Source organism: Bos javanicus, chromosome 1 (genome assembly GCF_032452875.1).
Source record: "Bos javanicus breed banteng chromosome 1, ARS-OSU_banteng_1.0, whole genome shotgun sequence".
Lineage (NCBI taxonomy): Eukaryota > Metazoa > Chordata > Mammalia > Artiodactyla > Bovidae > Bos > Bos javanicus.
The window spans coordinates 132,427,589-132,442,892 of record NC_083868.1 but is presented as its reverse complement, the minus strand read 5'-3'; the positions used below and the strand labels follow the sequence as shown (position 1 = coordinate 132,442,892).

At 37.5% G+C, this 15,304-nt stretch overlaps 2 protein-coding genes across 3 annotated transcripts in view; one reads left to right on the top strand and one right to left on the bottom strand.

The window, feature by feature from the left end:
• STAG1 (STAG1 cohesin complex component) overlaps positions 1-15,304 on the bottom strand; it is a 499,240-nt gene that overhangs the window by 363,346 nt on the left and 120,590 nt on the right. Inside the window, exon 2 of one of the 2 annotated variants that reach the window (XM_061427685.1) lies at positions 6,748-6,843. The exons of the other annotated variant lie outside the window; for it this stretch is intronic. The gene's annotated coding sequence lies outside the window, so the exon portion shown is untranslated. The remainder of the gene's footprint in view (positions 1-6,747; positions 6,844-15,304) is intronic. 2 annotated transcript variants of the gene reach the window in all.
• LOC133253953 (prefoldin subunit 4-like) lies at positions 7,597-8,488 on the top strand. The gene has a single exon (XM_061427818.1). The coding sequence runs from the start codon at positions 7,633-7,635 to the stop codon at positions 8,107-8,109; it is 477 nt and encodes a 158-aa protein (XP_061283802.1). The 5' UTR covers positions 7,597-7,632; the 3' UTR covers positions 8,110-8,488.

Sequence of the window (15,304 nt, the reverse complement as noted above, 5' to 3'; positions counted from 1 at the left end):
ACACTGGAGTGGGTTGCCATTTTCTTCTCCAATGCATGAAAGTGGAAAGTGAAAGTGAAGTCGCTCAGTCGTGTCTGACTCTTAGCGACCCCATGGACTGCAGCCCACCAGGCTCCTCCGTCCATGGGATTTTCCAGGCAAGAGTACTGGAGTGGGGTGCCATTGCCTTCTCTGAAATAAAAGTGCAAAATTTTTCAAATAGCAAACATACAACTACATATTATATAATATATACCATGGGGAAGGGGGGCCTACCCAAGAATGCCAAAGTTGTCCAACATTAGAAAATCAAGGTAATAAGATACATTATTAGAAAGTAAAAAAGAACCACAAAATCATCTCAAATTAAGACAAAAAGCATTTCACAAAATCTCAAGAGACACTAAAGAGCCAAAACATTACTTCATGATAAAAACATTCAAAAAACTAGGAAACTGAATGGAACTTTCTTAATATAATAAAGAGCATTTATGAAAAACAAGTAACTAACTTCATACTCTGTTGAACGACTAAAATAAAAGCTACCCCCCCTAAAATCAAGAAGTCAACAATGTCCATTTTTACCATGGTTTTCAACAAATTAGTGTATGTTGAAGCAGAACAATTATGCAAGAAAGAGACATAAATCACATGCAAGTAGGAAAAAAAGTGATACTATCTTTATTCAGAGACGACATAATCCTTTATATATAGAAAATCTTAAGGAATCGACAATAGCCAAATACTAGTTGAAAATGGCATCACTGACTCAATGGAAATGAGTTTGAGCAACCTCATGGAGATAGTGAATGATAGGGAAGCCTGGTGGGCTGCAGCCCATGGGGTCGCAAAAAGTTGGACACAACTAAGCGACTTGAACAAGTTGAAAAAAACTTGTAGGTGGAAGACAACATACAAAAAATGAATTCTTTTTTAGAACTAATAAGTTTAACAATGTGAGAGGATAAAAAATCAACCACAAAACACTGTTTTTGTACAGTGACCATTAAAAAAAATAAAAGGGAAGAAAATTACATTTACAGTTGCATTAGAATAAAGGAAACATTTAAAAAAGAAATTTAACCCAGGTAAAAGATTTGTTTACAGATGGGAAGACAATATTATAAGGATGTCACTAGGCACTCAAAACAATCTACAGATTCAATACTGTACTTGTCAAAATCTTAATTCTTTTATACAGAAAATCTCATCCGAAATTCTTATGGAATCTCATGGAAAGGACCTTTAAAGCCAAAATGATCTTGGAAAGAGAGACCAAAGTTGGAAGTCTCACACTTCTAGAGATCAAATTTCACCACAAAGTGACAGTAATCAAAACACTGTGATACAAGTATAGAGACAAACATACAAACCAAAAGAAAACCACTTCCAGAAATAAATCCTCACATATTTGGTCAAATGGATTCTGGCAAGAAAACCAAGATCATGCAAATAAGGGAAACACTGTCTTTTCAAAAAAAACGGTGCTGGGAAATATAGATATTCACATACAGGAAAAAAAGAAATTGAATCCTGGTCTTACATCATGCACAAAAATCAACTGAAAATGGACCAAACATCTAAGTGTAAAAAAATTATAAAACTTCTTAAAGAAAAACTAGTGCAAAAGCATCATGATAGTAGATTTGGAAATAATTTCTTGGCTGTGACATCAAAGGCACAGGCAACAAAAGAAAAAATAAGATAGATTTCATCAATATAAAAAAACTTTTCTGCATCAAAGGACTTTATCAACAGAGTCAGAAGGCAATCAAAGGATAGTAAAAAAAAAGTTTGGAAATCATTTATCTGATAAGAATCTAGTACCCAGAATACAAAGATGACCCTTGAACAACACAGGGCTTATAAGGTTCAACCACCCATATGGTTGAAAAATCACATATAACTTCACAGATGGCACTCTACATCCAGTTATGCAGACACAGATTCAACCAACTGTAGACTGTGTTTAGTACTACTGGATGCATTTATTGAAAAAATTCTATGTTTAAGTGGATTCACATAATTCATATTCATGCTGTTCAAGAGTCCACTGTAATTTCTTACTATCGAATTACACCAAAAAAAAAAAAAAAAACCCAGTTAAAAAGAAATTGTCAGAACTTCTCTGGAGGTTCAGTGGTTGGAAGTCCACCTGCCAACACAGGGGACATAGGTTCATCCCCTGGTCCTGGAAGATCCCACATGCCTTGGAGCGACTAGGCCTCTGCACAACAATTACTGAGTCTGTGCTCTAGAGCCTGTGAGCTGCAACTACTATACTCACGAATCTGAAGCCCATGCTCCACAACAAGACAAGCCAGGATAAGGAGAAGCCCACGCACCACAACAAAGAGGAGCTTCAGCTCACCACAACTAGAGGATGCTGCCTGCAGCAACAAGGACCCACCACAACCAAAAATAAATAATATATATATTTTTAATGCTCAAAGGACTCAAACAGACACTTCTCCAAAGAAGATATATTATTGGCCAATAAGCACATCAAGAGTTGAGGCTCAACTTGTTAGAGAAATGCACATCAAAACCACAATGCAATAACATTTTCCAGTTTTGAGGATGGCTATAATCACAAAATGGAACATAACAAATTTGAGAAAAGCTTTGTCATCTCTGGTTAGGTAATGAGTTCTTACATGTTGACACCAAAAGTACCATTCATAAAAAGAAACAAAAAAGAGACTAACTGGACTTAATCTTTTTTCTCTGAAAAAGACATGTGAGAGATTTTAAAAAGTCATACACTAAGAGAAAATACTTTCAAATCATGTAATTGAAAAAGAACTTATAGGAAGAAAACTTTCAAACGTCAAATATAAGACAGAAAACAGTTCCTTTTTTTCCCCATAGGTGAAGGATTTGAACAGACACTTTAACAAAGAACATAAAAGGGTAACATGTATTTCCAGTGGATGCTCTTTACCATTGTTTTGTTGTTTTAGTCTATTAAGTTCTATCCAATTCTTTTGTGATCCAATGGCCTACAGCCCGCTCGGCTCCTCTGTTCATGGGATTCCCCAGGCAAGAGTACTGGAGTGGGTTGTTATTTCCTTCTCCAGGTGATCTTCTCATTAGGGAATGGACTAGAACTGAAATGAGATACTACTACATACATATTAACATGGCTAAAATTAAAAAGACCATTTCAAGTGTTGGTAAGGAGTCAAAACAGCTGGAAAATTCATACATAACATAGCTGGAAGAAATGGAAAAATAGCACAATCCCTATGAAAAACAGCTAGTAACCAGACACTAACTGTTAATATATAACTAAGCAGCTAAAGTTGAATGGTTCTATGAAGACCTACAAGACCTTTTAGAACTAACACCGAAAAAAGATGTCCTTTTCATTATAGGGGACTAGAAAGCAAAAGTAGGAAGTCAAGAAACACCTGGACTAACAGGCATTTTGGCCTTGGAGTACAGAATGAAGCAGGACAAAGGCTAATAAAGTTCTGCCAAGGGAAAGCACTGGGCATAGCAAACACCCTCTTCCAACAACACAAGAGAAGACTCTACACGTGGACATCACCAGATGTTCAACAACAAAAAATCAGATTGATCATATTTGTTGCAGCCAAAGATGGAGAAGCTCTATACACTCAGCAAAAAACAAGACCGGGAGGAAACTGTGGCTCAGATCATGAACTCCTTATTGCCAAGTTCAGACTTAAATTGAAGAAAGTGGGGAAAACCACTAGACAATTCAGGTATGACCTAAATCAAATCCATTATGATTATACACAGGAAGTGAGAAATAGACTTAAGGGACTAGATGTGATAAGAGTGCCTGATGAACTATGGACAGAGGTTTGCGGCATTGTACAGGAGACCGGAATCAAGACCATCCCCAAGAAAAATGAAAAAAAGCAAAATGGCTGTCTGAGGAGACCTTACAAATAGCTGTGAAAAGAAGCGAAAAGCAAAGGAGAAAAGGAAAGATACACCCATTTGAATGCAGAGTTCCAAAGAATAGCAAGGAGAGATAAGAAAGCCCTCCTCAGTGATCAATGCAAAGAAACAGAATGTGAAAAACTAGAGATCTCTACAGAAAATTAGAGATACTAAGGGAACATTTCATGCAAAGATGGGATCAACAAAGGACAGAAATGGTAGGGACCTAACAGAAGCAGAAGATACTATGAAGATGTGGCAAGAATACAGAGAAGAACTATACAAAAAAGATCTTCATAACCCAGATAATCACGATGGTGTGATCACTCAACAAGAGCCAGACATCCTGGAATGTGAAGTCAAGTGAGCCTTAGGAAGCACCACCATGAACAAAGCTAGTGGAGGTGATGGAATTCCAGTTGACCTATTTCAAATCCTAAAAGATGCTGCTGCATTCAATATGTCAGCAAATTTGGAAAACTCAGCAGTGGCCACAGGTCTGGAAAAGGTCAGTTTTCATTCCAATCCCAAAGAAAGGCAATTCCAAAGAATGCTCAAACTACTGCACAATTGCACTCATCTCATATGCTAGTAAAGTGACACTCAAAATTCTCCAAGCCAGGCTTCAGTGATACGTGAACTGTGAACTTCCAGATGTTTAAGCTGGTTTTAGAAAAGGCAGAGGAACCAGAGATCAAATTGCCAACATCCACTAGATCATCAAAAAAGCAAGAGAGTTCGAGAAAAACATCTATTTCTGCCTTATTGACTATGCCAAAGCCTTTGATTGTGTGGATCACAGTAAACTGTGGAAAATTCTGAAAGAGATGGGAATACCAGACCACCTGACCTGCCTCTTCAGAAACCTATATGCAGTTCAGGAAGCAACAGTGAGAGCTGGACATGGAACAACAGACTGGTTCCATTAGGAAAAGGAGTACTTCAAGGCTGCATATTGTCACCCTGCTTACTTAACTTATATTCAGAGTACATCATGAGAAACGCTGGGCTGGAGGAAGCACAAGCTGGAATCAAGATTGCCGGGAGAAATATCAATAACCTCAGATATGCAGATGACACCACCCTTATGCAGAAAGTGAAGAACTAAAGAGCCTCTTGATGAAAGTGAAAGAGGAGAGTGAAAAAGTTGGCTTAAAGCTCAACATTCAGAAAACTAAGATCATGGCATCTGGTCCCATCACTTCATGGCAAATAGATGGGGAAACAGTGGAAACAGTGGCTGACTTTATTTGGGGGGGCTCCAAAATCACTCCAGATGGTGATTGCAGCCATGAAATTAAAAGACACTACTCCTTTGGAAGCAAAGTTATGACCAACCTAGACAGCATATTATTATTATTTTTTTTTTTAGACAGCATATTAAAAAGCAGATGTTACTTTGTCAACAAAGCTCTGTCTAGTCAAGGCTGTGGTTTTTCCAGTAGTCATGTATGGATGTGAGAGTTGGCCTATAAAGAAAGCTGAGTGCTGAAGAATTGATGCTTTTGAACTGTGGTGTTGGAGAAGACTCTTAATAGGAGTCCCTTGGACTGCAAGGAGATCCAACCAGTCCATCCTAAAGGAGATCAGTGCTGGGTGTTCACTGGAAAGACTGATGTTGAAGCTGGAACTCCAATACTTTGGCCACCTGATGCAAAGAGCTGAATAATTTAAAAGACTCTAACGCTGGAAAAGATTGAGGGCAGTAGGAGAAGGGGACGACACAGGATGAGGTGGTTAGATGGCATCACCGACTCATGGACAAGAGTCTGAGTGAACTCCAGGAGTTGGTGATGGACAGGGAGGCCTGGCGTGCTGAGGTTCATGGGGTTGCAAAGAGTCGGACATGACTGAGTGACTGAACTGAAGGGAACTGAAAGCAATGCCACTCCTAGGTGGCAAAGTTCAAAGAAAGCTTATGTTCTTACAAAAAAAAAAAAAAAAGTGCATTAATAATCAAATGCTCGTAGTAATTTATTCATAACTGCCAGAAACTGTAAACATCCCCAAAGTGAAAGTGAAGTCGCTCAGTTGTGTCCAACTCTTTGCGACCCCATGCCCTGTAGCCTATCAGGCTTCTCAGTCCATGGGATTTTCCAGGCAAGAATACTGGAGTGGGTTACTATTTCCTTCTCCAGGAGATCTTCCCAACCCAGGAACTGAACCTGGGTCTCCCGCATTTTAGGCAGACGCTTTACCGTCTGAGCCACCAGGGGAGTCCAAACATCTCCAAACTATCCTTAAGTAAAAGATTATAATTATACGATAGCACATTCACAAGATGGAATACTATTCAACAATTAAATGAGTCTCAAGTACACAGACTATGTACTTACTGTAGAATTCCACTTACAAGACATTGTTAGAAAACCACACAGAACAGAACAGACCAGTGGTTGTTAGAGACTGGGGTAAAAGAGGACTGACTAGAAAGCGACAGCATAACAGAATCTGGGGGTTGAACAACATATCCAAATGACAACTAACTTCTAAATCCAACCAGGATCGTCTGCAGAAACTCATTTAATTCTCAAATAAAATCTCAAATAACTGAGATAATTCTCAAAACAGAAAGGAACTAAAATGAGTAACTACAATATTTTGAAAAAGAAAAAAGTGAGAATAAACAAAATACCTGATTTCTATAAGTATACAAACTTACACAAGTTTAATAAGAAATACAATTATGGAATGCTTTACATGTTTATATGCAATTTACATTTTTTACTTGGAAAAAGCACTGTGGAAATTCTATACCATTTGTTAATACTTATGTGTCATAAGTGTATTTAGATCCTTAAGGATCTGTCTTCCTTAATCAGAAAAACATTTTAATATATACTTTAAACTTACATAAACACAGTATGGGGCTTCCCTGGTAGTTCAGCTCTTAAAGAATCCACGTGCAATGTAGGAGACCCGCGTTCGATCCCTGGGTGGGAAGATCTCCTGGAGAACAGAATGGCAACCCATTTCAGTATTCTTGTCTGGGAAACCCCATGCACAGAGGAGCCTGGAGGCCTACAATCTGTGGGGTTGCAAGAGTCAGACACAACTGAGCAGCTAAGCATAAACCTACTATAGTTTTAGTTTTATACCAATACAACATTAAAAGGCAGAACACTCAGCTTACCTTCCTGCATTTAATATTCTTGCTCAGAGAGTAAAGTCCACTGCTAGGTTTTTTTTTTCCTTAGGGGCTTCCCAGGTGGCACTAGTAGTAAAGAACCCGCATGCCAATGAGGGAGACATCAGAGATATGAGTTCAATCCTTGAAGTCAGGAAAATCTCCTGGAGGAGGGCGAGGCAACCCACTCCAGTATTCTTGCCGGGACAGAGCAGTCTGATGGGCTATGGTCCACTGAGCTGCCAAGAGTCAGACACAACTGAAGCAACTTAGCACATATGAACACCAGGTTTTGGGATCAAGAAACAAGAAGTCTAGTGATAGTTTCAGGACATCTGCAAAATTTTGAGAATCTCATTTTATGAGTACTTTACTTAAGTAAAATAACCCAGTGCACTCTCATTCTCTATTCCCCATTTTTAATTAAGTCTCATTTTACTAAACACAACCAACTTTGTCTTATAAACCTGTATATTTGGCTCTCTACAGCTCTCAAGGAAAAAAATTTCCCTTGGTGGAGAAGGTATATAAAAATGATGCATACCAATTTTTCACTTAACATTTTACCATCCTTTAATCTTATTTCTGTTCTAATCATAGCTTTAAAACTCATGTTTACCAAGATGGCAGCCACCATGAAGAAGACAGCTGCAGAAGATGTCAATATCACTTTTGAAGATCAACAAAAGATAAAAAAATTTGCACAGAATACAAGTAGAATCACAGAGCTGAAGGAAGAAATAGAAGTAAAAAAGAAACAACTCCAAAATTTAGAAGATGTCTGTGAGGACATCATGCTTGCAGATGACAACTGCTTAATGACACCTTATCACATTGGCGATGTTTTCATTAATCATTCTCAAGAAGAAACACAAGAAATGTTAGAAGAAGCAAAGAAAAATTTGCAAGAAGAAACTGACGCCTTAGAATCCAGAATGGAATCAATTCAGTGGGTGTTAGCAGATTTGAAAGTTCAGTTCAGTTGCTCAGTCATGTCCGACTCTTTTTGCAACCCCATGAATCACAGCAGGCCAGGTCTCCCTGTCCATCACCAACTCCCAGAGTCTATCCAAACCCACGTCCATTGAATCAGTGATGCCATCCAAACCATCTCATCTTCTGTCAGTTACATGCAAAATCTGGGAGTAACATAAACCTTGAAGCTTAAACATTTTATATAAGTTAAACATTTTAACTTATGAAAGTTAAACATTTTATATGTTTTAGTTTAATAAACTTGTATTTTGTTTAAAATGATAATTTCCCTTCTTCAAATGAAATGGAAAGCAAAACTTTTTTTTAAATTTTCATTTATTTAATGGAAACTTGCCTATTTTCATGTCTTGCTTATTTATATTTTTAAAAGAAGACAGTATTCATCTATGTATTTTGCATAACAATTATATCAAGTGTAGGGGCTTTATGTCATGTTATTAAAATCAGTTAAGCAATCAAAAAAACAAAAAACTCCTGTTTGTACTTACTACGTTTTTCATAAGCCATTCTAAACATTTCTCTTGTCATTCCAGCAATCTTATAAATTTATCATTGGTCATATAGTCCTCTATTTCATTTTTATAGTAGTCACCCATAAATTGGTATCACTCTATAACTAACTTGGTATTGTTTTTTTCCTCTTTACTGAGAACATCCAACATTCATTAAAGCATCTACCTACATGCTAGACACTGTGCTAAATTTCACTTTCAATAAAGAATATTCCCCATTCTTTCTGAATTATGTTGGTTTTAAAGATGCATGCATGCTCAGCTGTGTCTAATTTTTTGCGACCCAACTATAGCCCATGAGGCTCATCTGTGCATGGGATTTTTTCCAGGCCAAAATACTGGAATGAGTTGCCTTGCCCTCCTCCAAGGATCCTCCTGACCTAGGGATCAAACGCAAATATCCTGCACTGGCAGGCAGTTTTTACCACTGAGCCACCTGGAAAGATACTACACCTGAAAAAGCACATACATCTCTCTCTCTCTCTCTCTCTCTCTCACTCTAAAGGTACATTTCTCATCATTCCCAAGGTTATCTTCTAAGCTGAGCACTTCTTCTCAGGGCTCCTAACTCTTTCACTTCTCCCATCAGTTCTCACACTCAAAACAGAATGTAAAAGAGCTGTTCCTCTCATTTTGTCAAACTTCTGAGGGATAAAGAACGGCAACAAAAATAGTAAAAAGCAGGCAGAAAATCAATAAAGACACAAGTGAACTCTATAACACGATCAATCAACTGTATTTAATTGGCATCTATAAACTGTTTCATTCAACAACAGCAGAATTCACATTTCTCTCAAGCTCACATGGAACATTCATCAGAACAGATAACATTCTGAACCATAAAAAATTCCTTAACAAATTTGGAAAAGGAGAAATCATACAATGCATGCTCTCAGGCTACAATGGAATTAAATTAGAAATCATTAATAGATAGTTGGAAAAATCACAAAACACCTGGAAATTAAACAACATGCTTCTAAATAGCACGAGTCAAAGAAGAAATCTCAACAGAAATTTTAAAACATTTCAACTGAATGAATATGAAAATACAACTCATCAAAATTTTTAGGATGCAGCCAAAGCAGCTTACAGAGAATTTATAGCACTGTCTGCATGTAGCAGAAAAGAAGAAAATCTAAAATCAATCGTCTAATCTTCCAACCTAAGAAACTGGGGGGGCGAGAGGGGGGGCGGGGGAGAACAAAGCAAATAAAAACTAAGCGTTAGAAAAGAAATAATAAAAACTAGAGCAAAAGGCAAAGAAGTTGTAAAATAGTAAGTCAAAAATTATGGAAATGACTAAAACCAAATACTGGTTCTTTGAAAAGATCTATAAAAAATAATAAACATCCACCTAGGCTAACTAAGAAAAAAGGACACAATATCAGAAATAAAAAATGGAATGTAAACAGAAAACGACAACACAAAAAGGGTAATAACAGAATACCACGAGTATACTCACAAGATGTGAAACAGAGATGAAATGGATCCAATATTTGAAAGATAAAATATGCCAAAACTCACAAGAAACAGGCAATATAAACTGGCCTATATCTATAAAAGAAACTGCATCAATATTTTAAAACCTGCCACGACATAAAGAACCAAACCCAGATAGGTTCACTGGCAAATTCTAACATTTAAGGAAGAAGCTATAACCAAGTCTCTACCATATCTTCCAAAAGATGAAAGGAGAGGAGATATTTCCTACCTCATTTTATGAGACAGTATTACCCTAACATCAAAATTAGATAAACACACTGCAAGAAAATTACAGACCACTCTATCTCTCATCAACACAGATATAAAACTGTCAACAAAGTGATAGCAAATCAAAAATTTTAAATGTATTTTAAAAATTATGTACCACAAGCGAGATTTATCCCATGTACAGTTCAGTTCAGTTGCTCACTCATGAGCAATCCCATGAACTACAGCACTCCAGGCTTTCCTGTCCATCACCAACTCTCAGAGCTTCCTCAAACTCACGCCCATTGATTCGGTAATGCTATCCAACCATCTCATCCTCTGTCAGCCTTTGTCCTCCCGCCTTCAATATGTCCCAGCATCAAGGTCTTTTCCAATGTGTCAGTTCTTAGCATCAGGTAGCAAATATTGAAGCTTCAGCATCAGTCCTTCCAATGAAAATTCAGGACTGATTTCCTTTAGGATGGACTGGTTTGATGTCCCTGCAGTCCAAGGGACTCTCAAGTGTCTTCTCCAACACCACAGGTCAAAAGCATCAATTCTTTGGCGCTCGGCTTTCTTTATGGTCCAACTCTCACAACTACACATGACTAATGGAAAAACCACAGCTCTGACTAGAAGGATCTTTGTTGGCAAAGTAACGTCTCTGCTTTTTAATATGCTGTCTAAGTTGGCCATAGCTTTTCTTCCAAGGAGCAAGTGTCTTTTAATTCCATGGCTGCAGCCACCGTTTAGATGGTTTCCCCATCTATTTGCTATGAAGTGATGGGACGGGATGCCATGATCTTAGTTTTCTGAATGCTGAGCTTTAAGCCAACTTTTTCACGCTCCTCTTTTACTTTCATCAAAAGGCTCTTTAGTTCTTCTTCACTTTCTGCCATAAGGGTGCTGTCATCTGCATATCTGAGGTTATTGGTATCTATCCTGGCAATCTTGATTCTAGTTCATGCTTCATCCAATCCAGCATTTCACATGATGTACTCTGCATGTAAATTAAGTAAGTAGGGTGACAATATACAGCCTTGATATACTCCCTTCCCAATTTGGAACCAGTCTGTTGTTCCATGTCCAGTACTAACTATTGCTTCTTGACCCGCACACAGGTTTCTGAGGAGGCAGGCAAGGTGATCTGGTATTCCCATCTCTTTAAGAACTTTCCATAGTTTGTTGTGATCCACAAAGTCTAAGGCTTTGGTGTAGTCAATAAAACAGATGTTCCAGATGTTTCTCTGGAACTCTCTTGCTTTTTCAATGATCCAACCAATGCTGGCAATTTGATCTCTGGTTCCTCTGCCTTTTCTAAATCCATCTGAACATCTTGAACACTTCTTGAACATCTGGAAGTTCTCAGTTCACATACTGTTGAAGCCTCACTTGGAGAATTTTGAGCTCTGCTATCATGTGAAGAGTCCAGCTGTGCAGTAGTTTGAACATTCTTTGGCACTTCCCCTGTCCTGGATTAGAATAAAAACTGATCTTTTCCAGTCCTGTGGCCACTGCTGAGTTTTCCAAATTTGCTGGCATACTGAGTGCAGCACTTTCACAGCATCATCTTTTAGAATTTGAAATAGTTCATCTGGAATTCCATCAACACCACTACCTTTGTTTGTAGTGATGCTTCCTAAGGCCCACTTGACTTTACACTCCAGGATGTTTCGCTCACGGTGAGTGATCACATCATCGTGGTTATCTGGGTCATTAATATCTTTTTTGTATGGTTCTTCTTTGTACTCACCTTTTTTTTTAATATCTTCTGCTTCTGTTAGGTTCATACCATTACTGTCCTTTATTATGCCCGTATTTGCATGAAATGCTTCAGGTTCTCTATAATGTTCCTTAAGAGATCTCTAGTCTTTCCCATTCTATTGTTTTTCTCTATTTCTTTGCACTGATCAATAAGGAAGGCTTTCTTATCTCTCCTTGCTAGTCTTTTGACTCTGCATTCAGATGGGTATATCTTTCCTTTTCTCCTTTGCCTTTAGCTTCTCTTTTCTCAGTATTTGTAAGGACTCCTCAGGCAACCATTTTGCCTCTTTGCATGTTTTTTTCTAGGGGATGCTTTTGATCACTGCCTCCTGAACAATGTCACAAAACTCTGTTCATGGTTCTTCAGGAACTCTATCAGAGCTAATCCCGTGAATCTCTTTGTCACTTCCACCGTGTAATTATAAGGGATTTGACTTTGGTCATACCTGAATCGTCTAGTGGTTTTCCCTACTTTCTTCAATTTAAGTTTGAATTTTTCAGTAAGGTGTTCATGCTCTGAGCCACATTCAGCTCCCAGTCTTGCTTTTGCGGACTGTATAGAATTTCTCCATCTTCAGCTGCAAAGAATATAATCAATCTGATTTCAGTACTGACCATCTGCTGATGTACATGTGTCGAGCCATCTCTTGGGTTGTTGGCAAAGGGTGTTTCTATGACCAGTGCATTCTCATGGCAAAACTCTGTTAGCCTTTGCCCTACTTTATTTTGTACTCCAAAGCCAAACTTGTCTATTACTCCAGGTATCTTTTGACTTCCTACTTTTGCATTTTAGTCCCCTATGATGAAAATGACTTTTTTTTTTTTTTTGGTGTTAGTTCTACAAGGTCTTTTAGGTCATCATAGAACTGTTCAACTTCAGCTTCTTCAGCATCAGTGACTGGGGCATAGACTTGGATTACTGTGATACTGAATGGTTTGTCTTGGAAATGAACACCATGAACTATAGCCTTCCAGGCTCCTCTGTCCATGGGATTCTCCAGGCAAGAATACTGGATTGGGTTGCCATTTTCTTCTCCAAGGAATCTTCCTGACCTAGGAATCGAACCCTGGTCTCCTGCATTGCAGGCAGATTCTTTACCATCTGAGCCACCAATAACGTCCTTTATCCCAGGTACACATGTCTAGTTAAAATGTGAAAATCAAATAATGGAACCCATCATAACAAGAGGCAAAGAAGTAAAGCCACACAGTCATATCAATAAATTCAGGAAAAACATTTCATAAAATCCAACACACATTCATAATTTTTAAAAGAACTTTCACTAAACTAAAATAGATGGGAACTTCTGAACTTACACCTAACACATACATAATGGGAAGAACTAGCCCTCTTAAGAACAAAGCAAAGATATCTTTTACCATTCCTTTTGAACACTGTACTAGAAATTCAAGCTAAAGCAATAAGAAAAGGAAATAAAAGGTATACAGACCAGGAAGGAAGAAATCAAACTTTCTTTGTATGCAGATCACATGACTGTCTATATAGAAAACCTGAAAAAACTGAAAAGCCATTTTTCATATATAAAATGAACAAATGAAATTTGAAATTAATACACCATTTACATTGTTCAGTCGCTATGTCATGTCTGACTCTTTGTGACTCCAAGGACTGAAGCACACCAGACTCCTCTGTCCTCCACTATCTACCAGAGTTTGCTCAAATTCATGTCTATTGATTTGGTGATGTTGTCTATCCATCTAACCATTTACATCAGCACCAGAAGAAAGATAAATATTTGAATATAAATCCAAAACAATATGGACAAGATCTAGACAAGGAAAACTCCAAAATTTCAATGAAAAATCTAAGAACTAAATATGTGCTCAGTTGCATCTTGAGTCTTTGTGATCCCATGGACTATAGCCCGCCAGGCTCCTCTGTCCATGAAATTTTTCAGACAAGAATATTGGAGCAGGTTACCATTATCTACTCCAGGGGAATCTTCCAACCCAGGGATGGAACCTGTGTCCTTGGAATCTCCTGCACTGGCAAGTGGATTCTTTACCACTGCGCCACCTGAGAAGCCCAAGAACTAAATAAGCAGATAGCTATTCCTGGTTCAGATAGGAAGACTCAAAATTGTCAAGATGTCAGTCCCATCTTGGTCCATAGATTCAACACATTCCCTGTTGACTGCATAAGAAGTTAATTTCTATATATCAAAAACTGGTGCTAAAGTTGATTTGGAGGGCAAAAGATCTAGAATAGGCAAAACAATATTCAAAAACAAGAACAGAATTAGAAGACTGATAATATCTGAATTTAAGATTTGCTTTAATATGTCTATAGCAATCAAGACTATGATAGTGACAAAAAAAATAGACAACTAGATTAATAAAATAATACAGAGAGCCCAGAAGTCAACCCACCCAAATAGTCAATTGATCTGTGACAACTGAACAAAGTGATATAATGGAGAAAACATCATCTTTTCAACATATGATGTTAAAATTGGATATCCATGTGGGAAAGAAAGAATTTAAAGCCTTCAAAAAATTAACTCAACATGGATCAAAGAACTAAATATAAACTCAAAAGTAAAACTCTTAAAATAACATATGGAAAAATCCAGATGACCTTGGGTATGGTGATGATTTTTTAGGCATATGGTGATGACTTTTTAGATACAACACCAAACGCACGAACTATGAGGAGAAAATGATAGTTAAACTGGACTTACTAGAATTAAAACTTCTGCTCAGCAAAGGACTGTCAAGAAAATGAAAAGACAAGTCACAGACAGGGAAATAATATTTCTCTAGACATTTTTGTTTAATATTTTCAATATGTTTTTAATCTAATATCTTAAGCATCCAAAATATATAAAGAAGTGTTAAAACTCAATAAGAAAACAAATAACCTGCTTAAAATATGGGTATAAGACTCGAACACCTCACAAAGGAAACTACACAGCTGGCATATAAGCAAAGAAAAGATACTTAACATCCTATGTCATTAGAGAACTGCAAATTAAAAAACAGTACGATACTTCTACACTCAGAATGGTGAAAAGCCAAAAGACTGACAAAACCAAATGCTGACAAGTAAATGGAACAACAGAAATTCACTGCTGGCAGGAAAACAAAATGGTATAGCAACTTTGGATGACAGTCTGGCAGTTTCTTACAAACCCCATATATTCTTACCATATGTTCCAGCAATCATGCTCCAAAGTATATATCCAAAGGAAGTAAAAACTCGTCCTCACACATAAACCTACATAAAGATGTTTAGTGGTTTTATTCAAAAGTGTGAAAACATGGAAGGAACCATGATGTTCTTCAGGAGATGAATGGATAA